General features: G+C 34.9%; 1 protein-coding gene across 2 annotated transcripts in view; it reads left to right on the top strand.

Moving 5' to 3' along the window:
• Window positions 1–20600, top strand: part of LOC111054968 (phosphatidylserine lipase ABHD16A) — a 62823-nt gene extending 42223 nt beyond the window's left edge. For both annotated transcript variants that reach the window (XM_039431636.1, XM_039431635.1), the window contains 3 exons: window positions 112–245; window positions 15959–16107; window positions 19323–20600. In XM_039431636.1, coding sequence (XP_039287570.1) covers window positions 112–245; window positions 15959–16107; window positions 19323–19406 — 367 coding nt within the window. In that variant the 3' untranslated portion in view covers window positions 19407–20600. The remainder of the gene's footprint in view (window positions 1–111; window positions 246–15958; window positions 16108–19322) is intronic.
• The last annotated feature ends 4709 nt before the right edge of the window (window positions 20601–25309 follow it).

Here is a 25309-nt window from a genome sequence, read left to right as displayed (position 1 = left end):
TAAAATCTCTTTGCTTTCTAATAATTATTGTGCTTTTAACAGACCCTTATGGAGCACGGCTAACACCTGATAATTATTTATACATTTTTCAATATTTATTTTTTGTTCTAGGCCTGGTGACGTCTCAAGCAACCGTGCCAATCCGTTACTGTCGCAGATACTACGTCACAGGTATCCGAATTTGTTCACTGAGGAGAGCGAAGACGTTCTTGAACAGTGGCTAGCCGCTTCCGGCAATAAACAGAGTGAGTCAATTAATTATCAATCAGTCATCAATCAATTAATTCATTGAAAACAAAAGTACAATGTTGGATCCTGCTAAATCCGTAGGCTTTTCAGTAGGTACTATCATAGAGAAACAATAGCGTAAGTAGATATCCCATGGTATAGGGCGTTTATGTCGCAACTTTTACTGTTATCTCAAGCCGATTATTGTTGATTATTGTCGAATTTTACTGTTTTGTTGGGGTGAGAGTGTATGAATGGCACAATATGAGAGACTACCAGTGTCACACAGCTTCACGGGAAAGAATAACATAAGCTATGGGCTTTACATAACAGTAAGAGTTGCGACATAAACGTCCTATACCATGGAATATCTACTTATGCTATTGTTTCTCTATGGTACTATTCTAAGACATTATTATTCAACTTTTTTTCTATAGCACTACAGCCCATTGTGGGCTTTGTCCTCCTCCACAACATTCCTCCAAACATTTCTATTTATTACAAATCCTCTCCATCCTCTATAACCCATCCTTATCAAATCATCCCTTATCTCATCTTCCCATCGTATTCTTGGTCTTCCTTGTTTTCTTCTCGAGTGAAGCTTCTCTTTAAACACTATTTCTGGCATTCTGGTTTCATCTATCCTATAAATATGTCCGAACCATCTTAGTCTCTGTGCCTTTATGAAGCGTACTTTACTACGGCCTTTTATCAATAAATCAAGTTCAGCATTGGTTCTCCTTCTCCACTCTTCTCCTTCTTTAACAGGACCGTAAACTTTTCTAAGCACCTTTCGTTCGAATACACTCAAATTGTGTGGCCCTGAAAAGGGACCAAGTTTGTTGCTGGTGGCCCTGAAAAGGGACCAAGTTTGTTGCTGGTGGCCTGAAAAGGGACCAAGATAGGCTAGATGTTAGTAGCGTCGACTGGCGCGATACCACGCGCGCGAGGGTCCCGGGCAGGTCCGTCTGGTGCGAGAGCAGGCCGGCAGGGCTCAAGTCAATGGTTCGCAGTCTCCACTCTGGTTTACCCGGGCTACGGAGAGGGCTGACCGGGTGATCTACTAGTCAGAGGTCGTGCCGAATCTCCGCCGGGAGGACCTCCTCGACCACTTCCTCGTTTAGAAGGGGCCTTCGGTCAAACCCGGGCAGGCAGGGTCGTAGGCTTCCGCTGCAACACACTCCGATGTCGGTTCGGCACCCAACCCGCGCATCCAGAACCGCGCGCCAGTTGTTAGGCTGGGGCGCAAGTCTTGGGGCGCAGCTGGCGCGGCGGTGTACAGCCTCAGCCTCTCCTCCACCTGGCGAAGCGACGTAGGGCCCCTCTCTTCTGGATTCGGCGGCCGGCTCGGTTCCTCCTAGGCATCGGCTGGGTAGTAGACAAGGAAGACACCTCAGGTTGCGGTTAGTCTCGCCGTGGTTCCCTCATGGCCTGCTCGCTGCTCTGCTCTTGGTCTCGGTAGTGGTCTCGGCTGGTAGTGGTCTCTGGTAGTGGTCTCTTCTGGCTCTTCAGTGGAAGGCTGCTAGTGAGCAAGTGCTATCGAGGGTAGCTGAGTAGCCCCCTTTTATTCACAGTCCCCGAGTTCACCTGCGCTGCTATTGGCCGGCGGTGCTCGGCCAATAGAACGCAGGAACGGGTGGCGCGACTGAGGCGCACCCTGGTGGCGGGTGGGTCAACCACTCATTTGGTTGATGCGGGCGGGGGAGCAGAGCAGAGCGCAGGCTGAAAGGTAGCGAACGCGAGGGAGGTATCAATTAAATTGAGAACAGCTGATATTACCAAAAGTTTTTAATTGCTTATTAATGAATTATTAGTTTTACGTCAGTGGTAATTTTTCAATTAGGCTATTCAATTTATGTTGTAGGTGTATACTCAGATTTTGTCTATACTTTATACACTGTAGTTGATTGTGTTCCATTGATTGAATGAATGGAAAGCATTGGCGTTATTCATCAGGCTGGCCACTAACGACAGGACAAGTGTGTTGAACATGTGTGTACACACATGTCATCATACATTGTTGTGTCATCACAGCGGAAGGCTTCGAACAAAATATTTTGGGGTTGGGTTTTGTATCTTCGATATTTTGCTGTTTATTTTTTCTTCGCTTCTCTATTTAAGGTTAAATTACTTTTCTATCACTAGTAGTTCTGTGAACAGTAGACCTCACGCAGTATTCTCATCTACAAGTACCTGATTGAAACTATAGACCTTATGGAAATACAGCAATAGACTGGCTTCTCCACACATCTGTGTAATCACTTGTCAGTTGATTTATGATGAATAATTCTATAGTCTGATTTTTACTCCAATATTGGCGTATGAAGGAGGCTCTTTTTCCTTTTATATTATCCTTGAAATGCAAAATTTCCAAAAACCTTGTATATACGTCGACGCGCAATTAAAAAAGGAATATACCTGTCAAATTTCATGAAAATCTATTACCGTGTTTCGCCGTAAATGCGCAACATAAAAACATATAAACATTCAAACATTTAAACATTAAGAGAAATGCCAAACTGTCGACTTGAATCTTAAGGTGCGTACAGACTTTCGCTCTGCTCCGCAACCGAACGTCACTCCAGCAGAGCGATTGATGATCGACCGGGGAGCAACAGTGGTTCGACCGGGGAACGCGAGAAGATCTAACATCTTCCGTAACGTTCATGATGGGTGCGTGGGAGGAGCGACTGTGGTTCGATGGTGGTACGAGGGCGGTACGAGGGAGGAGCGTGCTCGGTGCGGGTTGGAAGCGCGAATATGTGTACGCAGCTTTAGACCTCACTTCGCTCGATTAATTATAATTTGTAATGTAATGTGAGAAGGCTGGTATCACTGAGGAGATCATCTAAAATAGAGAAATCTTTGAAAAAAAGTGCAGTTTGATATTCGGGGAGGAGGGGAGGAGGAGAAAAGAAGAGACGTGAACCCCACAACATCGAACAGCTGAGAAAGGAGAGATCAGAAAGAATGAAATTATTGTGGGCGGCACGCAGGTGAATAGAGCAACGGAACATAACATAATTCAACTAAAATATTGACTACACTGCTCTCTCAAACCAGCTATTCGAAAAAATTGTAATTTCCCAGTGGTTTATTTATTGTTATAGGTTGTTTATTTTATGTCAAAAGCTGTTTATTGTTCGAAGCCTCTCGCTGATGACACAACAAGCATGACCAGCATGTGTGCACATACATGTTCAACACACTTGTCCCGTCGTTAGTGGCCACCTTAAGGAATACTGTTCGAAGCGAATGATCGTTTCCACACGTACAAATTGTCGGCCAACACTAAGAATTTTGTCCTCTGATTGGCAGAGAATTCCAAAAACCTTGTATATACGTCGACGCGCAATTAAAAAAGGAATATACCTGTCAAATTTCATGAAAATCTATTACCGTGTTTCGCCGTAAATGCGCAACATAAAAACATATAAACATTCAAACATTTAAACATTAAGAGAAATGCCAAACCGTCGACTTGAATCTTAGACCTCACTTCGCTCGATCAATTATAATTTGTAATGTAATGTGAGAAGGCTGGTATCACTGAGGAGATCATCCAAAATATCTTTGAAAAAAGTGTAGAGTTTGATATTCGGGGAGGAGGAGAAAAGAAGGAGACATGAACCCCACAACATCGAACAGCTGAGAAAGGAGAGATCAGAAAGAATGAAATTATTGTGGGCGGCACGCAGGTGAATAGAGCAACGGAACATAACATAATTCAACTAAAATATTGACTAGACTGCTCTCTCAAACCAGCTATTCGAAAAAATTGTAATTTCCCAGTGGTTTATTTATTGTTATAGGTTGTTTATTTTATGTCAAACAGCTGTTTATTGTTCGAAGCCTCTCGCTGATGACACAACAAGCATGACCAGCATGTGTGCACATACATGTTCAACACACTTGTCCCGTCGTTAGTGCCCTCCTTAAGGAATACTGTTCGAAGCGAATGATCGTTTCCACATGTACAAATTGTCGGCCAACACTAAGAATTTTGTCCTCTGATTGGCAGAGAATCATCTATTTGTGAGAATTAGCCAATCGGAGGACAATTCTGTGTGTCGAGTACTAGTTTTTAGTGGAGTTTAAGAAGTATTGTTATCTATTAAAAAGTATCGACATTTAAGGTTAGTTATGTTCACTAGACAACACACTCTACAATTCTCAATTGTAGTGAAAACAGCTACTCGACCAAGTAAGTAAAGTAGAGTTAGAGTAGAGTTAACTTCTAACTTTAAAATTCTGACTTCTAAATTTTCTAAAGAGAGAATAGTTGTTCAACACATACGCCTGGTTTTCACTAGTAGAGTTAGTGGTTGAGTAACTGGCATACTAACTCTACTAAAGTCCGAGATAAATTACTTTTAACATGAAGAGGAGAAACCCATTTCTCCCTCCACAGTTTGCAGCATAGACACAGATGGACATCCTGCGCACAATTGGATGCGCCGTGTCATTTTGCTTCATGTTCTTGTGATGAAAACATCTCTGTAACATACACAAACCAATATACCTGCTGACCAGTACACTACTTGGAACATTGCCAGCAATAGATGGAGGGGAGTGTTGCCGCGTCTCGTTACAAAGCTCTCTCACTCAGACACAAAAGAAAGAGAATGCTGCTATGTAGTGGGAGTGATTAGTGGAGGATAGAGCATCGGACCTCTCCGTCTTCGAGAAAGAGCCGTGTTAAAAGTAATTTATCTCGCACTTTAGTGAAAACCAGGCGTATGTGTTGAACAACTATTCTCTCTTTAGAAAATTCAGATGTCAGAATTTTAAATTTAGAAGTTTGGTAGGTAGCTACGAATGAAGTTACTGGTAAACAAAGATAGAAGTGCTCTGTGTTTTCCAACATTTTATTCCGTAAATGTTTCATTAACAGTAAGAATGACGAGTAAAAATATTTTTAGCCTAATAAAGATTGAGTGGCATTGTTGAATTTGTTTGTGAGTTCATGGCCTGCTGAAGCGAGAATCGAGATAAGTGGAACAAACGTGATTGACGCCATCACAGGTGTTAGAGTGAACAGTTTTCCTCTCCGATATTCTGAAATATTAAAAATACAATATCGTTTACAAAATATAACGATTTATATTGAAATTATATTAGTTAAAATTTGTGATGAAATGTCGGCAGTAGCATAGGCTATAGGCTTCTTGTTTTAATACTTTTAGTAGAGAAAATATATAATAAGAAGATATCCTATGGTATAGGTCGTTTATTTTCCAAATTTCTTGCTGATGTTTTGTTAACACAAGCCGATTATTGTCGATCACTGTCTATTATTACTGTTTTGACCGGGTGAGAGTGTAAGAACATCACAGTCTCTCATCTACCAGCGTCACATACCTTCACGAAATACAAATACTAGGTGCCGGTTGCACAAAAGCCGGTCAAATTTTAACCGTGATTGGTTCTCGTGAAATTAATCACGGTTAAAATTTAACCGGCTGTTGTGCAACCGGGCCTTGGACTATCGGCTTGAGATAACAGTGAAATTTGGAACATGAACGCACCATACCGTAGGATATATATTATGCTATCTATGCTAATAGTAAAGATTTCATCGAAATAATAATTGAAACAATAGGGAGCAAAACCACTACCTCCGTTCTTCAAATTATTAACTAATGATAAGCATTTCTCAATATATTTACAGACTTATGTTCTCAAACTGAGTTTTACCACTACCTCCGTAAACAAAGCCATAGTGAATTCTGGTGACGTCATCACTGGTAGGGCAACTACACCAATAACAATTTGTTGATTTCAGCTGATCTATATCAGCTAGTGTTTTTAATGGTGCCCTACCTGTGCTGACGTTACCATCAATCACCTGTCATGCACTATGACTTTGTTTACGGAGGTAGTGGCAAAACTCAGTTTGAGAACATGAGTCTGTAAATATATTAAGAAATGCTTATCATTAAATAATAATTTGAAGACTAGGATACCAATGACTTTTACAAGCCATCAATATGCTGTTTACGATTCGATGTTCAAGTTTCCTGAGAGATTAATTTCGCGTCTCAATGTATAGATAATTCATTCATACTGTATTTACTTCAAACAAGAACAATATGGTAGGTCACATCCATTTAATAGAAAACATCATTTCAAATAATAAAGTGAGGTAAAGATTTCAGATTTTTATTGAAAAAAGAGCTATCCATGTGTGCCTACTCAGTGGAGGAATATAAAGATTTTTTCGCCCCACTTGGATGTAATGAGCTGGTTTTCGTGCGTCATATGGAGGCCGAAAATGACTGTTTTCTGACCAAGCCGGTAAAAGTTTACGGCCCTAGGGCTGTAAAATAACCTTGAAGTCAGCTGATTCTGATTTGATGTGAACGTGTTTACAAAATGTTTATGAAACGGAATCAGTTTATGCTTCTAGAGTTGAATAAGTATTCTGCAATAAGATAATATCATTTTATTTGGATGAATGATTTATATATTATAAATTATTCAAATCGATTTTCAGAGTAGGATAGAACTTCTAACCTAAACTTCCGAAGTCAACGACAACAAGCATTGTTGACGTTGACATTCAGATTGGCCAAATTTCAGTGCTAAAACAGCTGATCAAAATTTTTTCATTATTTGTGTTTATTATTCAAGAATCAAAACATTTATAATAAAATCATCTTATTGTCAACTGGAAGAATAAAAATATAAACTCAACCTCTTACATAATTGAACATAATCTTTTAGGTTATTTAGACAAATCAGAATAAAAAATAAAAATACTTGGACAATTTCCTGATATTCAGATTACCTCAGATTTGCAGGAGCTATGACCTTCCTTTGCTTTTGGAAGTGCCTAATAAACAATAAATTATTCTCATATTTATATTGTTTATTTTCTGTGTGGCGAAAAATAACGTTCTCACCATGGGCAAAAATGTGTTTCTGGCTCTCAATCTTTTCTAGTCCTCGGCCTACGGCCTCGGACTTGAAAACCGATTTCGAGCCAGAAAAGTCTCATTTTCGGCCCTAGGTGCTAAATATACTATTACAAACCTCAAGATGGAGGTTTGAGAAGATAGATAACATGTGCTGTTTGATTAACAATTTGGCATATTCTTATACCCTTTTACTGGTGGTCGGTGGATGAAATAATAATAAATAAATAAATCATTATGTCTATCTGAAATTAAGAGTCATATCGATTTGGTACGTGCAGTTTTCTCTTCAAAATTAAGCAAAGGTCTTATCCTGTTATCTCGTATTTCACGCACATCATATAGGTAATTTATGTAAAATTTTGGTAATTTATATAATTATTTTGTCACAAAAAGTAGCCTAAAGATATATTAAAAGTAGCCCTAAAGATAAAAGGTGATTTATGTTATATTACAAAAGTACTTCGACATTAAAAGCTTAACATCACTTGAATAAAATGTTGAAACAATATTATTTTTATCCCTGTCAAAATTTGTATTTGTCATTTGTACAATTGTTTAGCTTCATTTTTCACTGGCGTAATACAGTGAATTGACATTTCCTTTAGCAATTCAATCCAACTAAGATTCCAAAATTATTCATCAACTCTATAATAGTGAGGTCCGCTTTCAACTTTTATGAAGAGAAGTGAATTTATTAAGATATTTAAACACACTCCAATAGGGCTCATGCCTAGGTGTACCCATCTTTACTTCTCGTTTATGTCTTTTGAAATTGAAAATCTTTATTAGGCGGAGTTAGGACTTTCAAGTCCTCTCTAACACTCAACCTCAAAAAAGCTATTTTAAAGCAAACAAATAATGTTAAAATATGTTATATTTAGAAGTGGTATTTCATTACTATTTTTTGTATTTTGAGCTCTAGGTACAATGTTTTGTAATAATTTATTATTTTTGCGAAGTAAATTAATTTTTGAATTGTGAATAATTCATTGATTTTATTTGAATAAAATAATGGCAGTTCAACGTGAATCTCAAGATAATATTTTAAGCAAATAACTTTTTCCAATTCATAATAAATAAAAACAATTGTATAATTGACATATTCCAGATACCTTTTGTTGGTACTTAGTACTTATAGCTCCAGTTTATCAATATTACATTAACTTACCTATTCAATTTTTTTAGTTTAAAGCCCTACTGTGTTTATACATTTAATAAATGTTGGTGGATATATACTACAACAATGTATGAAATATATACCTATGTTATGTCTTTTTTAGGGCTACTTTTAATATAAATTAAAATATTAATCTGAGTACCCTTATAAATAAATGGAGTGGCCGTAGTCGAGTGGATCAGATGCTGGCTTTATGATTCAGACTTCAGAGGCCCGGGTTCAAATCCCGGCCCGGGCAACATATTTATCTCGGGCCACTCCCGTGTTTCGGATGGACACGTTAAGCCGTCTGTCCCGGCTGCCTAAAAATCAGTCGTTAGGTCATGTCAGAGGCCCTGAAATTGATCAGTTGCGACCTGAAAACTCTGACACCAGACCTGAGCCAGCCAGGTCACTCGATATTATTATTATTACCCTTATAAATTATTTTGTCTCTTCATGTTCCGGCTATTAATGCCATTAAGAATAGAATAAAAAATAATTAAATTAACTGAATAATGCTGAAAGAATTATGAAATTTTTATTGAAAAAAATTAATTTTCAAATATTTGAGAATTATTTCTATCAGATGGAAAGATTATCACGGAAAATGAAAATGACATTAGTAGCCGAAACATGTAGTGACAAAATAATTTATAAAGGTACTCAGTTTAATATTTTGTTACCTATGTTATGTTATGTTTGAAGGGACGGATTCAAGGATCCAAAGGTTCAAAGAACCCCACAGGTCAACCGGAGTTATTGTGTACAATATAATATACCTAAATGTGTACAAAATACATATCCTATAAGATATATTTACCCGTATATTCCCGTGAATGCGGCATCGTCAACACAGAGCTTGAAAGCAGAAATAGAATGACGAGAAGTGGAATCAGTTTTGGCCGAAGTAGCACTGGCATTCTTCTCAACTAACATTCCTTCCTTCACAACTAAACTGTTGCATCTGAAGCGAATAATCTCGAAAAACGCTTGATCATAGCCCACTCACCACTTCAGGCCTCTTCTTACCTCAATATGCATACAATCCTTACTAGTATGTCAAGTGCTTTAGAAAGTAATCATAGCTTACAACTATGTTTTGTTTCTTTCTTAATAGAGTGAGTGACAGTATAACTGGCATGTTGCTCAATATATATCTTTATTTACTAGTAGTTCTGTGAACAGTAGACCTCGCGCTCAGTGAGTTACATTGACCTGTTGTTATGTTTTCTCAAAAATTAATAAATAATTTATCAATTAGAAATGTCTAGAAAAATCCTAAATAAACATAGAGCTTTCTGTCCTATATCGTACCGTGACGTGTCCTCCCGGGATGTGAGTGTGAGCGCTGTTATCAGCGAAATTTGGAACTTAAGGTCCTTACACTGTAAGGATCCGACACGAACAATTTCGATCAAATGCAATTCAAGATGGCGGCTAAAATGGCGAAAATGTTGTCAAAAACAGGGTTTTTTGCAATTTTCTCGAAAACAGCTCCAACGGTTTTGATCGAATTTATACCTAAAATAATAATTGATGAGCTCTATCAACTGCCACACGTCTCATATCTGTAAAAATTCCAGGAGCTCCACCCCATCTATGCAAAGTTTGATTTTAGATTCCCAATTATCAGGCTTCAGATACAATTTAAACAAAAAAAAAATCAAGTGGAAAAGATTCAGCATAAAAATCTCTACAATTTATGTTCAGTAACATCTTCACCTAAAATAGAAAATAAGCTCGAAATGCGAGAAAAAAAGATTATTCAATTGCAAATTGTTGTTCACTATGGAGAGATAGCAGACTTCGGGTGTCTGCAGCGCTATTGTTCTGTCACCAGCTGTCTCAGATCTTAGAATAGTAGATTTGATATGCGCGGGAACACTAACTTCAGTTGATCAATTTTCATAACGGCAAGGAAAGTTGTGTGAGTGCGCCACACCAGATTTTTACGGTAATATTGGCGTATGAAGGAGGCTCCTTTTTCCTTTCATATTATCCTTGAAATGCGAAATTTCCAAAAACCTTGTATATACGTCGACGCGCAATTTAAAAAAGAACATACCTGTCTAATTTCATGAAAATCTATTACCGCGTTTCGCCGTGAATGCGCAACATAAAAACATTTAAACATTAAGAGAAATTCCAAACCGTCGACTTGAATCTTAGGCCTCACTTCGCTCGGTCAATATGAACAATACTTGAAGTACCCTTTTTTATTTAAAAATATTACAACGACTAGTTTCGACCATAACTTAGGTTACGGTACTACAAGTTTTCATATTGTTTTTATTAATTTAAAAAAGTAGCCCATTCAAGTGAAGTGTTTTATATATATATATATATATATATATATATATATATATATATATATCTTTATTTATACAGTAGTTATACATTGGTTTTATGGGAGGCATCTATTTATTTATAGTTAAAATATAATTAATTTATTTGTATGACTTTTCTATTTGTTGACGTGGAGAAGTTTGGACAGTAATGTCCACTCTACCACTCAACTATCATAACTTAAATTGTCAGTATTGGTTGAATGGGAGGCGTTGATGTTATTAGTTAGAAATGCTGACAGTTTAAAGTGAATCTCAGTATAGGAATATGCTGTGTTGATTATAGTTGGTGCAATTATCTGAATGCATTGTTTTCAAGACAAGTTTATCAATGAAAAATATTCTTGACACAGTCAAGCCCCCCACACACACATCGATTTTTGTTGGTACGATATTTTGCCGTCCTTATAAATTCTATTAGATTAAACGGATGATTTCAAACAGATGATGTTTGTCAAGTTCCGTTTAATCTGGTAGAATTCATAAGGGCGGCAAAATATTGTACGAACAAAAACCGATGTGTGTGTGCACGGCTTTACAGTATACACTATAAATAATTGAAATGAAAATATTTGAAATTGGTACAAACACTAATTTAATAAAATGAGGAGAAAATCGGTGGTTTCATCAAATCAGTGCAGTGGTGACATGTTCAAGTATTTTTTATTCAATATTCATGAATTTTTATCACAATGTTACCCTCAATAATGTGAAAAATCTGGTGTGGTACACTCACACAACTTTCCTTGCTTATATTTGAAACTACGATCAGACTTCTGTATATGTGTATATATAATTGTTTTTAGAGTACTTTTTCTTTGTGTGAATTGTGAAATTCGATGATTTTTTTAGTCGTCATTTTTTTAAAGTCGTCAAAACAGCTGTTCTACAGATGAAATATCTCGACTATGTGTTCTTTTTATGAACTGCGCTACCTACCTACCTCATGCACGAGAAGGAGGTTACTAAGTCCATTTCCCAAGGATGGGGTGGACCCCATTGGTTTCCCAGAAAGGAGACTCATGCCAGTTGATAGAGCTGATAAATATCTATCCATGGTATGAATTTGAAGAAAATCGTTAGAGCCGTTTTCGAGAAAACCGTGAAAAACATGGATTTTTAGTCATTATCCACTATTTTTCTCAAGAATATTACGGAGCTCCTGAAATTTTTCCAGAAATGAGACTCATGCCAATTGATAGGGCTATAAATAGCTATCCATGGTATAAATTTGAAGAAAATCGTTAGAGCCGTTTTCGAGAAAAACGTGAAAAACATGGTTTTTTAGTAATTATCCGCCATTTTTTCCGCCATCTTGAATTGAATTTTATTGAATTTCTTATTGTCGGATCCTCATGGTATAAGGACCTTAAGTTTAAAATGTCAAGTCAATCGGTTAATTAGGAATGGAGCTATCGTGTTCACAGACATACACACACACACACATACACACACACATACATACACACACACACATACACACGCACAGACCAACACCCAAAAATCATGTTTTTGGACTCAGGGGACCTTGAAACGTATAGAAAACATGAAATTGGGGTACCTTAATTTTTTTTGGAAAGCAATACTTTCCTTACCTATGGTATTAGGGCAAGGAAAGTAAAAAGTGAATAATTCATTTTTCAATCCATTGTTCAAATGTTGATGCAACGTAATTCAAACCTTAGTATCTACTTAGTCTTAGGCCTGGATTCTAGGTCACTTATCAAATATAATGTACCATTGAACCTTATTTAATAGTCAATTACATTTAATAAGTGTCTCAGAAACCTGTCCCTAGAATAGGCTAGGACTTTGAGATAAATATATCATTTTAATATCAGTTTTAGAACTTCTATGTATTTATGTCTTCAGCACTTTTCAAGTATGTAAATTTCATGTTTTCGGTTATTCTCTATTATTATGTATAGTAACACTCACTCTAATTGTCAGAATTCCTTATTAATAACATTCTCAATAGTTGAAATGTGAAAAATAATAATTATTATAAACTTTTGACGCAACCCATCCAGCCTTGCTGGTATTGGTGAAGAGGAAGGTGATTCATTTGTTGTGTAGTTGAGAAGTTGATATTGTGGTAATTATTCATATTGAATGAAAAAGACTAAGAAATTGTCAAAAACCACTGATTTATTGATAATTAGAAAGACCGGTTAAACTCTGTTTATCAGGGATTGACAATGGTGTAATAACCGAAACCGGTCTTTCTAATTATCAATAAATCAGTGGTTTTTTGTCAATTTCTTAGTCTTTTTCATTCAACTGTGTAGTTTAGATAAACAGATTGTTTATCAGAGATTGACAATGGTGTAATAACCGAAACCGGTCTTTCTATTATCAATAAATCAGTGGTTTTTTGACAATTTCTTAGTCTTTTTCATTCAAGAAGGTGATTCACGTTAATTCAGTGCTTCTCGGTCAAAAAATGCTGTCAAGATATTCACTGAAGGAAGTGGATCACTATAATTTTTTCTTTTAATCAATGTGTAATTTTTTATTGAATAATAAATTATATTGTATCAGGACAAATAATTGTAATTTTTTCTAGTTAATGGGTAATTTTTTATTGAATAATATACTGTTCAGAACAAATAATTGTAATTTTTTTCTTATTAATGGGTAATTTTTATTGAATAATAGGACAAATAATGTATTTTTTCCAATTAATGAGTAATTTTGATTGAATAATGTACGTTTCAGGACAATAATTGTAATTTTTTCTAATGAATGGGTAATTTTTATTGAATAATATACTGAATCAGGACAAATAATTGTAATTTTCTCTGATTAATGGGTAATTTTTATTGAATTATATACTGCTTTAGGACAAATAATTGTCATTTTGTTCCAATTAATGGGTAATTTTTATTGAATAATATACTGTTTTAGGACAAATAATTGTATTTTCTCCAATTAATGGGTAATTTTTTATTGAATAATATATTGGTTCAGGACAAATAATTGCGTGATTCCTCACATCAAAAGAAGAAAAAAGTTCTAATTAACATAGGTCCGAAAATGCTTAGTTACCAAGTTATACAGAGTGGAAGATTTCGTCTGAATTTCTGTGCCCCGGCTGTAATGAAGCCTTACGGGTATTTGTTTGCTGTTGATTAAGATGTACAATTTATCGTACTTTATTTGAAACGAACTGAGAAATTTAATTAAACCGTTTCCAGTTTTTTTCGTTTAGACAAAATCTGTTAAACTCTCATTTTTCATGCGTTTTGTATGTAATTAAGGATTATTTTTTTACGGTTGCATTTGTCTATTATAGCCTTATTCTACATCTTTCCCTTTGAAATTAAATTTTCTATAAGTTCTGTAGAAAATATTTTGCGTGTATTGTACATTTAACATAGTAAATCTGCTTCAAACCTTGAAGGAACTTATTTTTCGGGACCAAGTTTCGCGTATTTCGTCACATATCTTAGAAATTACTGTAGCTAACGGTCTGGAAACGGCTTTATTCAATTTTTCACATCATTTTAAATAAACTACGCTCAGCTCTACATGTTGATTAACAGCCAACAAATACCCGTAGGGCTTCTTTTCGGCAGGGGAACTGAAATTCAGACGAAATCTTCCACTCTGTATAACTTGGGAACTAAGCATTTTCAGACTATGTTAATTTGTACGTTTTTCCTTCTTTTGATGAGAGGAATCACGCCCTGACTTATGGGCATTTTTTTCAGAACACTCTTTATACTACAACATTGTATGAAGTATATATGCCTATGTTATGTCGTTTTTCTTTAGGGCTACTTTTAATATAAATAAAAATATTAATCTGAGTACGTACCCTTATAAATTATTTTGTCACTACATGTTTCGGCTACTAATGCCATTAAAAATATAATAAGAAATAATTAAATGAACTAAATAATGCTGAAAGAATGAGATATTTGATATTTTTGAATGAAAATAGTTATTGTGCAACTAGTGCGCAAAGTGACAGTTTGCTGCACCGAAAGAAACGTTTACGCCCGAGCCGTAGGCGAGGGCGGAATGGTTTCTTGAGTGCAGCAGAGGAACTTTGCGCACGTATTTCACATTAAGTTTTTCTACAGTTACCATTGAATATGAAAAGTGGGTAATTATGGGTAAAATGCCTGAAATCCATCAAATGTTTCTCTGTGTAATTTTATTATTGATAAAACCTTAATCCTAAAATCCTAAAGTCCTCGTTGTCCTTGGTAATAATATAATGAATAATAATTAGCGCGTTGTGCTTCGTTGCACCTCTGCTCACTATAGCAGCCACAGCAGTCACTGTTACCAACTTCATTTTGATTTTGCTGCACTGTTGCTCCATATAACCTACTAAGTATTTTGCGTTGCCATGTTGCAAATCTGGAGTGCAGAAAAATTTTTCTCGCACTAGAGCGGAAAAGTGATTCTTTGCGTTCTGTAATCAGTGCAGCAATGGCCACTTTTCAACGTAACTGTAGGAAAAGTTAATTTTTCCTACAGTTATCTTGAAAAGTGACCATTCCTGCACTGATTACAAAACGCAAAGAATCACTTTTCCACTCAAGTGCGCAAAGTATATATTATCAGCTGTTGACATTGTGGCGTGTATTTTGAATTCGAATTTGTTCTATCTATATTTTTTATGATTTTCAAATAAATAAAAATGAGAACTCATTGAATTATACATTTTGAATATTATTAATTATTCATTATTTCAAATAATATTTTTCTCATTCATAAATCGATTGGATGAAAAATGATTAGAAATTAAGATTTACTCAAAATTATTCAAATTTTCAAATTAATGGTTTAATTAATTTTTTATTTGAATAAATTATCAATTATTAATTTTCAATGGATTATCAAGTTTAAAATAAATTAAAGTTGTTATTAATAACAAAATTATACAGACAAACATTTGATGGATTTCAGCCATCATTTTACCCATAATCAACCACTTCTCATGTTCAATGGTAACTGTAGGAAGAATTTAATGTGAAATACGTGAGCAATTTCCTCTGCTGCACTCAAGAAACCATTCCGCCCTCGCCTACGGCTCGTGCGTAAACGTTTCTTTCGGTGCAGCAAACTGTCACTTTGCGCACTAGTTGCACAAATAACTATTCAAATATTTGAGAATTATTTTTATCAGATGGAAAGGTTATCACGGAAAATGAAAATGGCATTAGTAGCCGAAACATGTAGTGCCAAAATAATGTATAAGGGTACTCAGATTAATATTTTTTTACCTATTTTACCTAATTGTATTTTTTCTAATTAATGGGTAATTTTTATTGAGTAATGCATTGTTTCAGGACAAATAATGAGTATTCACACTGTTGATGAGCCGAGGTGTAGAGTTGACCTAGCTGCTTACCATGGATCTCATGACAATAGAACGTTCCCCTCCTCATTGGGAGGTGACTACGACTCTACTAGAAAGACCAAAATGCTTCTATTTCTGGTGAGTTATTAGAATATTTTTTATAAATTGACGAATTCCTCACAACTGTCTATTATGATGAAGAGAATTTCCATAAATTACTGTCTTATCAAGTAGTTAAGTGGGCGAGTTTCACCAAATTCACGTTAACGCTTCGCTTAGTAATCTCCAATTAACACTGACTGATGACTTTAACGGAAGATTAAGAAATTTGATTTCACCAACGATAACTAATGTTACGTTACGAAACGACAGATTAGAGTGGATCAGGGTGGCAGTGCGCCGCCATGACACTTGTTTCACATTGTTAGCATCTTAGACCATTTATAGAGTAGACACGCTGGGAAGTCTAGCCTCTGAAGCCAACATCTACTACCAAATCCACCCATATTGACGTCACAACCAAGCTAAGAACAATGCATTGTTCAACAACAATGTAAGTTAAACACCACAAACACTTACACAACAAACTGTTGTGACGTCAACGTGGGCGAATTTGGCAGTAGAGATGTTGGCTTCAACGACTTTTAGTATGAATATACAATTGGCCGTGTCTACTCTATAAATGGTCTAAGGTTAACATGTAAAACCTAACCTAGAAAATCCAACTAGATTCCGAAACCACAAGTTTTGTTTACCAAATTGAGTGGAGATTAGCCTACAAATTTTAGTAATTAATAATAATTATAGTGCAGTCTTTTTCAGTTGTATGATTTATTAAATTTAATTCAGGTTGTAGTTTTTTTATAACACAATGTAGAATTTATAATTAATTGAAAAATATTTCATCTTAATTATGAAAAATCATTATCAAATTATTGAAGAATAAAATTTCTTGCTTAATGAAATATAACTAATTATTTTAAACGAGAATGAACAGTTAATATTACATAAATAAACCTGTATCAGCTACCGTCTATAGAAGTCATTGACAAGACAGAGGATCGGCAACGTTGTTCTTTTATCTTTCTCCACTGCCATTATAACGTGGACCTCACTATAGTAGCCAGCCTTAAGCCCCGCACACACACACACACACACACACATCGATATTTGTTCGTACTATATTTTGCCGTACTTATGAATTCTATTAGATTAAACTGAACTTGACAAGCATCATCTGTTTGAAATCATTTGTTTAATCTAATAGAATTTATAAGGACGGCAAAATACCGTACGAACAAAAATCGATGTGTGTGTGCGGGGCTTTACGTAACGTATCATCGGAAATTGTCGACCAACAGGTGTAGTGTTCTATATGAATGCCTGCAAGAGCTCACAAACTAACTTACCTACTTACTTGCATACAAACGAGCTTACTTGTGTCGGAAGTGACTGCCACTACCATTCAGTTTTTCGTCTGTACAGTTGTATCGTACATGTAAAGCATTACATTGACAAATATTAGAATTGGCAAGAATTTCAAATTTAACAAGTTTGAATTCGTTTTTGAACTATTTTTCTAGACGGTAAGTTTGTAAAACAGCCTTTCTTCATTCACGCAGCTAGTAAACGACACATTTTGGTGTAAATCAACTTTATAAGTTGATTTTCTAGTCATTACAGTCTAATTTCAAAAACGTCGTTAAAAATACAGTAGTTAAAAATAGTTCAAAAACGGATTATTACTAGCATTTCGTCATGGATAGTAAAACAGATTAGTTTGAACTACTGTGACTAGTAACTTGTTACAGTTCAGACAAGTAACAAGTAATTCAACGTAAATGAATTACACTTCAGCTGTAATTACTTTTGTAATTGAATTACTGACTTTACTTCTGTAATTGTTTGGAGGTGTGGGGTGGCGCATATGATACTCATTTAAAGAAAGTTTTCATTTTGCAGAAATTTTTAGTGAAAGCAGCCTTGGGCAAACCAAGGATCTATCCTAGTAGGGACGTTTTCCAAGAAATGAATGTTCTCACCATAAGACAGCAATATATAAAAAACTTGATCCTTTCTATTAATAAAACTAAACATTTACCAACAATCCGTGCTCTCAATTACAACACTCGTCCATCGATTACAATGAAATTCATGGTCAGATTCTCCAGACTTTCAGTAAGTAGAAGACAGTATGAACACAACTGCAATATGCTGATTAATATGATTCCCTTAAACTTATTCACCCATAAAATAAACAAAAAACTTACAAAAGATATTGATGAATGGGTAAAAGCTAGAATATTTTTTAAAATCGACTTTTAATCATAAAATTACACATAATAGATTGGTTTGGTGAATACCTAAAATAAAATTGTGATTTTGTGAATTTCATCAAAGTTCTTTTTTTGTGTTTCAATCAAGAAGAAAAAATAAGAAAAAATCTTTCAATGATTTGAACTGAACTCATTGCTAGCGATCAGACACGTGTCTCTGCTAGCAATTACTGCCGGTAAAATGAGTACAACTGGGATTTCAGTTATGTTATATCTAATTTATTTTTATTATTTCTAGAGTAGTATAGAATAGAGAATAGAGTCTGAATTTCTGTAGGATGTACCCAATTATTATGTGAATTTGTAATTATTGTAAAAATCTTGTATATATGGCAAATAAATTGAAAATTGAATTGAATTACTGAAGTAACATTAGTTACTTGAATTACATGTAACAAGTTACTTGAATTATTGTGATTAGTGCAAAATGTTCCCACGGAACGCCATTTCAAAATCGTTGGTTCAAGCTTTTGACGCACACTTATAAAGTTGATTCACACCAAAATGTGTCGTTTACTAGCTGCGTGAATGAAGAAAGGCTGTTTTACAAACTTACCGTTTAGAAAAGTGTGTATTTATTTCATTCCATTACTCTCAAATTTTCTATGGAGAAAAATTAATTTAACGAATGGTTATCAAACATAGTTTTGTTTGTTATGTATATTCTATGGCTATGCTATGGTAAACAAGCTATCAGCGCATGCGCAGATTAGCAAGCAGACTACAATTCAATTGACCAATGAGAGCTCGGATAGTTGGATCTGTAACAATTTACCACGCTTCGACTGTGGGGCAGGAACTTGGAACTGGAACTGGTTTCTGGTACAGAATCTGTCAAAATTCTTCCCATGGGACGCGGAACTTTTTACCTGGTAAATTGTGAATCGGACAATTTACCACATTCTATGTACACAGAACGGGCCCAATGTGTCACTGTATCTGCATCTGAAGAATTTGAAAATCTCCTTGTTATAATCATTTTCTTGTGGGGATTTTAATCTATTTTGTCTGTTTCAGGCCAATGAGTACATGAAAGACTTCAACTCAACCCACTGCACACAATTGCCCGAAAGCTCATTCCAAATCCCTCAATTATTGTGATTCCTCATTTGAGGAAAAGTTTCCTCATTTGATGAAAAAATGTCATTTAGGAAATTGTTCCACAGTTGAGAAAATGCTTCTTCATTTGAAAAAATATTCAACGATAATGATTCTTCATTTCAAGTAATATTTCCTTATTTGAAGAAAAATTTCTCATTTATGGAACAATTTTTCTTATCACTGGTCGTCATAAATTTCCTAACAGTTGAATAGCACCTTGCAGTTATTCTCAGTGACAAAATTGGAATATATTAGATTTAGAAAATAAGTTAATCAACTAGAATATTCGGTTAATAAGAGAAAAACACCAAACCTGGCTGAAATTGGATAGGACATTAGAATTATAGACAAATTATTAAGTGAATAAATAATATGAAAAAATGGGTTGATTCCATTATTCTATAAAAATAACCATCTGATGGTGAGAAACTATTAATATTTGCTAGTGAATAACAATAATTATTATTACATCATTCAATATTATGGTTTTCAATTAGTTGCAATGTACCAACATAGAAATTATACTCCTTGAAAATGTCAATTTTTTTGCATCTTGGAGGAGATAACCCATAGATATTTGAGAATCTCTTGCTTTGGAAGAATTATGTTTATGAGACAAGAACTTTGTCTGAAGGTCATAAGAACCTTTCGACTCTTCTGTGAGACCTATTATAATTAGATCACAATTATTGCTCTGTAATTAATGTTACTATTATTTTTCAATTGCAGATTTACTAATCAGAAACTTTCAACCAATAGTCTGAATATCCTCCAATGATGATACATAATTTATAACTCCTAGTTTAAAAAAACAGGGATGAACTAGAGATGTTTTATGAAAACATTCTTATTCTCCTTCAATTTTCAAGCAGTGACCACACTATCTTCTAAAGAAGAGCTTTAGTAATTTATTCAATATTTTATAATTATGTGCATAAATAATGTTGGTTTATTCAATTGATGCTTATCAATATATATTTATAGTCTTATATTATTTAAATAGAGCTTATCAGTCAATCAAGTTGACATATTTTATCAGTATTGATGGAGATTATTTAGTGTGGTGGATAATTAATTTTTAATGGTTGCTGGTTTTAATTCCCAGTTGGAAAATTGCAAAATATTTCAAATTCTGTTTTGTTGTGATAGTTGTATATTTCTACAATTTGTTGTAATAAATGTTTTTCTGTATAAGTTTTAAATTTTACAATGATTATTGACCATCACCTTAACAATATAGTATCTTACGTCACAAGGACGGGGAAGGGGCCTTTTGCATGCGAGAATGATGTTTCTAGTCGAGGCATTAGCCGAGACTAGAATTTCATTCGAGCACTGCAAAAGACATTCACGTCCAAGTAACGTACACTATTTTTTGTCATAATAATCTAAAGAAGAATAATTGAGAAATAGAAAAAATTACCTGCTTGTGCTGAAGTTACTACATGCATTCTATAAACATAACCTAGTTTACAAATTCCAAATCAGGAGTTTTGTGGAAGCTGACAAAACTTCGACCTGAAGCGCTGAAGGTGGGCTTTTTGTAGCAGTTTTGCTGTTCCTATTTCGGAACTAGGAAACATACTCGACTGTAAAGAATACATATGGTTTCATTACAGTAGAGTATGCTGTAATGAGAATCATATGTTCATTTGTTCTCCAAACAGCTGTTTACCGGCTTGATTTCATGCATGTAAAACAGCTGAGATTTAATGACTATGACAAAAATAATATTGTAAGTAATTGAGTACTAGTAGTTCTGTGAACAGTAGACCTCACGCAGTATTCTCATCCACAAGTACCTGATTGAAACTAAAGACCTTATGTAAATACAGCAATAGACTGGCTTCTCCACACATCTGTGTAATCACTTGTCAGCTGATTTATGATGAATAAATAATAATAATAATAAATATTTTTATTGCATAAAAACTGTACATTACAGATATGGCAAACGTCAAATTATTAAAATAACAAATAAAATACATGAAAATGATCAATGTCACAAAGTACAAAACACAAAAGTACAATAAGTTATCACAGCTATTAATTGATAAGTACACACTATTATTGAAATGTATCCACTAGTTATCCATGTATTCCTTTATGGAATAGAAGCCACCATTCAATAAATATTTCTTCAAGTGGGCTTTAAATACATTTTTATTTGTTTTAACAGATTTTATTTCATTTGGGAGCCTATTGTAAAAAATATTCCTTGATAAAATGGATTTTCTTTGCTATTGCTAAATTAACATTAGGTAAATGATAGTTATTAGCTGTTCTTGTTCTATGACTGTGGATATTGCTATTAGTGGGTAGAAAATTATTATCAACGGTGCTAAGGATAGTCTTATATATGAACAAAGATGGAAATGTGAGAATACTCTCAATTTTAAAATAATCTCGGCAGGACTGATATCTCGTCAGTTTACACATACATCTAATGGCTTTTTTTGTAAAGTGAATATTTTTCTTACATTTCTTTCAGAAGAATTGCCCCAAACTGTTACTCCATATCTCAGATGACATTCAAATAAAGCAAAATATATGCATTTAAGTATATTGAAAGTACAATAGCGGGATAGTGTTCTTAAAATAAAAATCACTGAACTTAGTTTAGAACAAGTATGATCCACATGAGATTGCCAGTTAAGACTAGAATCCAGATGAATACCTAAAAATTTACACACTTCAACCTCTGAAACGAACTCATCATCCAGCAATAAACCAATACAACATACACTATTTGAAAAGGTCATTCTAACAGTTTTACTAACATTAAGATGCAGATTGATGCTGTTGAACCACTGACAAATGTTATTGACTGATACATAAGCATTCAACTCCAGCCGCTCACAGTCATTCTCAGCATTTAGGATGCTAGTGTCATCCGCATATAAAGTAATATCAGCTCCTAATCCACTGCCCTTTATATCATTTATGTAGATGTTAAAAAGAAGCGGACCTAGCACCGATCCTTGGGGGACTCCAAATTTGACTTCTCTTAACTTAGATTTAAAATTGCCATTGCTGTTTTTTATTTCAACATATTGTACTCTGTTAAGTAAGTATGACGCAAGTAATTTCAGTGCAAGCCCTCTAACGCCAATATTTTCTAATTTATTTAGTAGAATTGTAAGTTCAACTGTATCAAATGCCTTGCTGAGGTCAACAAAAGTGGCTGCTGAATGTTTCTTCTTATCTAAATTATCAATAATTCTATTCACAAAGGTAACAACTGCTGTTTCTGTGGATTTTCCTTTTATGAACCATGCTGGTCAACACAAAGAAGTTTGTACTTATTAAAGAAAGACACTATTCTATTTTCTAATACTTTTTCAAATATTTTGAGAATGTGGATATAATTGACACAGGTCTATAGTTCTCTATGTTATCCCTCTCCTTACTTTTAAACAGTGGAATAACTTTCACAATCTTCAAGTTTCTTGGGAATACACCCACCTCGAAAGATTTGTTTATGATAAAGGCAAGAGGTGTACAAATAAAAGTGTCACATTCTTTACCAACCAGTTAGAGAATCCATCATGACCTTCTGACTTTTTGTTTTTGAGTGTTCTTATAACCTGCAGAATCTCATCTGCGGATACTGATGTCAAGTATATTGAATTTAATGAATTAGTTGATGTGTTCCTACAATATTCAAACCTCTGCTTTCCCCTGCCTTTCCGTATTTTTTCAGCCACAGATACATAATGATCATTGAAGACGTTGGCTATTTTCACTGGGTCTTCAACTTCTGAATCCTCTGTTTTGATTTTGATTATAGATTTACTTCTTCTATTATTAGTTCTATTACCCACCTCATTATTTATAATATTCCATGTAGTCCTACTTAAGTTGTCTGAATGTGATATTTGCCTAGTGATGAATTGTGTTTTGCATGTGTTTAAAATGTTCTTGTATTGTTGTTTTTTTTGCTTTAATAAGTTTTTGAGAGTATTAGTTTTGTATTGCCTATAGAAAAGAGCAGCATCTCTATATTCTCCCTAGCTCTTTTCACATCATTATTCATCCATTTATTCTGTTTAAGCTGTGATACTTTCTTTCTTTTTAGCGGGAAAGCCTGATTTTGTGAGAGGTAATATTTTTAAGAATGATTCATACATTTCATCAACATTACAAGACCGATATACATCATCCCAGATTCTTTTTTCAGTAGTTCATGAAAAGCATTTACATTATGTTCATTATAATCTCTGAAATACGTGAAGGGTGTTTGGGGTTTACCCTGAGACCTATCAACTTCCTCTCTAAATATTTCTATTATTTGGGAGTGATGATCAGATATATATGTTTTTACAACTTCAGCCCTATAAAAATCTTCATTCAAATCGGTTGCAATATTATCAATAATTGTTTCAGAGTGTATTGTTTCTCTAGTAAAGCTATGAATGCATAAACTTAAATTATGTGATAGTAGCATGTCTCTGAGTGAACTGCTCTCATTTGCTCTCAAATAATTCTATAGTCTGATTGTTACTCTAATATTGGCGTATGAAGGAGGCTCCTTTTTCCTTTTATATTATCCTTGAAATGCAAATTTACAAAAACCTTGTATATACGTCGAGGCGCAATTAAAAAAGGAACATACCTGTCAAATTTTATGAAGATTTATTACCGCGTTTCGCCGTAAATGCGCAACATATAAACATTTAAACATTAAGAGAAATGCCAAACCGTCGACTTTAATCATAAGGTGCGTACAGACTTTCGCTCTGCTCCGCAACCGAACGTCACTCCGGCAGAGCGATTGATGATCGACCGGGGAGCAACAATGGTTCGACCGGGGAACGCGAGAAGATCTAACATCTTCCATAACGTTCATGATGGGTGCGTGGGCGGTGCGACTGTGGTTCGATGGTGGTACGAGGGAAGAGCGTGCTCGGTGCTGGTTGGAAGCGCGAATATGTGTACGCAGCTATAGAACTCACTTTGCTTGGTCAATAAAATCACAAATAAGCTCAAAATCTTCTGAATTCATGTCAATTAAAACATCGAAATGTGACTTTGCCATGTGCTTTGATTGAAATTGCCATGTACTCTGAATGTGAACTAAATTTGACTTTCAGATTGTTTAGATAGATGAATTTATTCATTAATCTCCTGATTCTTGATGTCTAGTTAAATCGAGAGCAACTTCTCGATGAATACCCAGGGATTCCTGGATCCTGGATGTAATGCGCTTAACACCGAAATCACTTTGAATTCCTTTATTTTTGTATTGCGAATAATGCCCACATGAGCTTTGCTTGGGTAATGGAAAGTGCGAGGGTGATTTGATGACTAAACGTCCATTCCCGCCGGGGGGATTCGAACCCAGATAGTGCTAGCAGACGGAAGGGTGCACGTCTTATGCCGCATCCACACTATGGACCAATTTTTACAAATGACGAGCGCTAGATTGTGGGTGGCTGCTTAGCCAGCGATCACCTTCATTGGTCTTCGCTCGACAAAACTCAGAGCGGAGGCCAGTCAAGGCGAGCGCTGACGAACCGCCCTTCCACACTCTTGTCAACTAATGCGTGCTGTTTCCAGTTATGCTGTCTGCTATGCTGTTTAATTGAGTTACTATAGGCCTAATTGAATGGTCCACTGCAGAAACCAAACATGTCTCTCACTTTTCAGGAGAGACAAAAAAATATTTTTCTTGTTAAGCACATTTATTCTTTGAAAATATGACAGAAATGGTTTCACTTTTTTTGTAGTTGAGAAGTTGATATTGTGGTAATTATTCATATTGAATGAAAAAGACTAAGAAATTGTCAAAAAAACACTGATTTATTGATAGTTAGAAAGACCGGTTTCGGTTATTACACCATCGTCAAAGGTGTAATATCATTGTCAATGGTCTTTCTAATATTATCAATAAATCAGTGGTT

The sequence above is a fragment of the Nilaparvata lugens genome, chromosome 6 (assembly GCF_014356525.2).
Source record: "Nilaparvata lugens isolate BPH chromosome 6, ASM1435652v1, whole genome shotgun sequence".
NCBI lineage: Eukaryota > Metazoa > Arthropoda > Insecta > Hemiptera > Delphacidae > Nilaparvata > Nilaparvata lugens.
The sequence above is the reverse complement of the archived record's forward strand: the minus strand, read 5'-3'. Positions and strand labels throughout refer to the sequence as shown.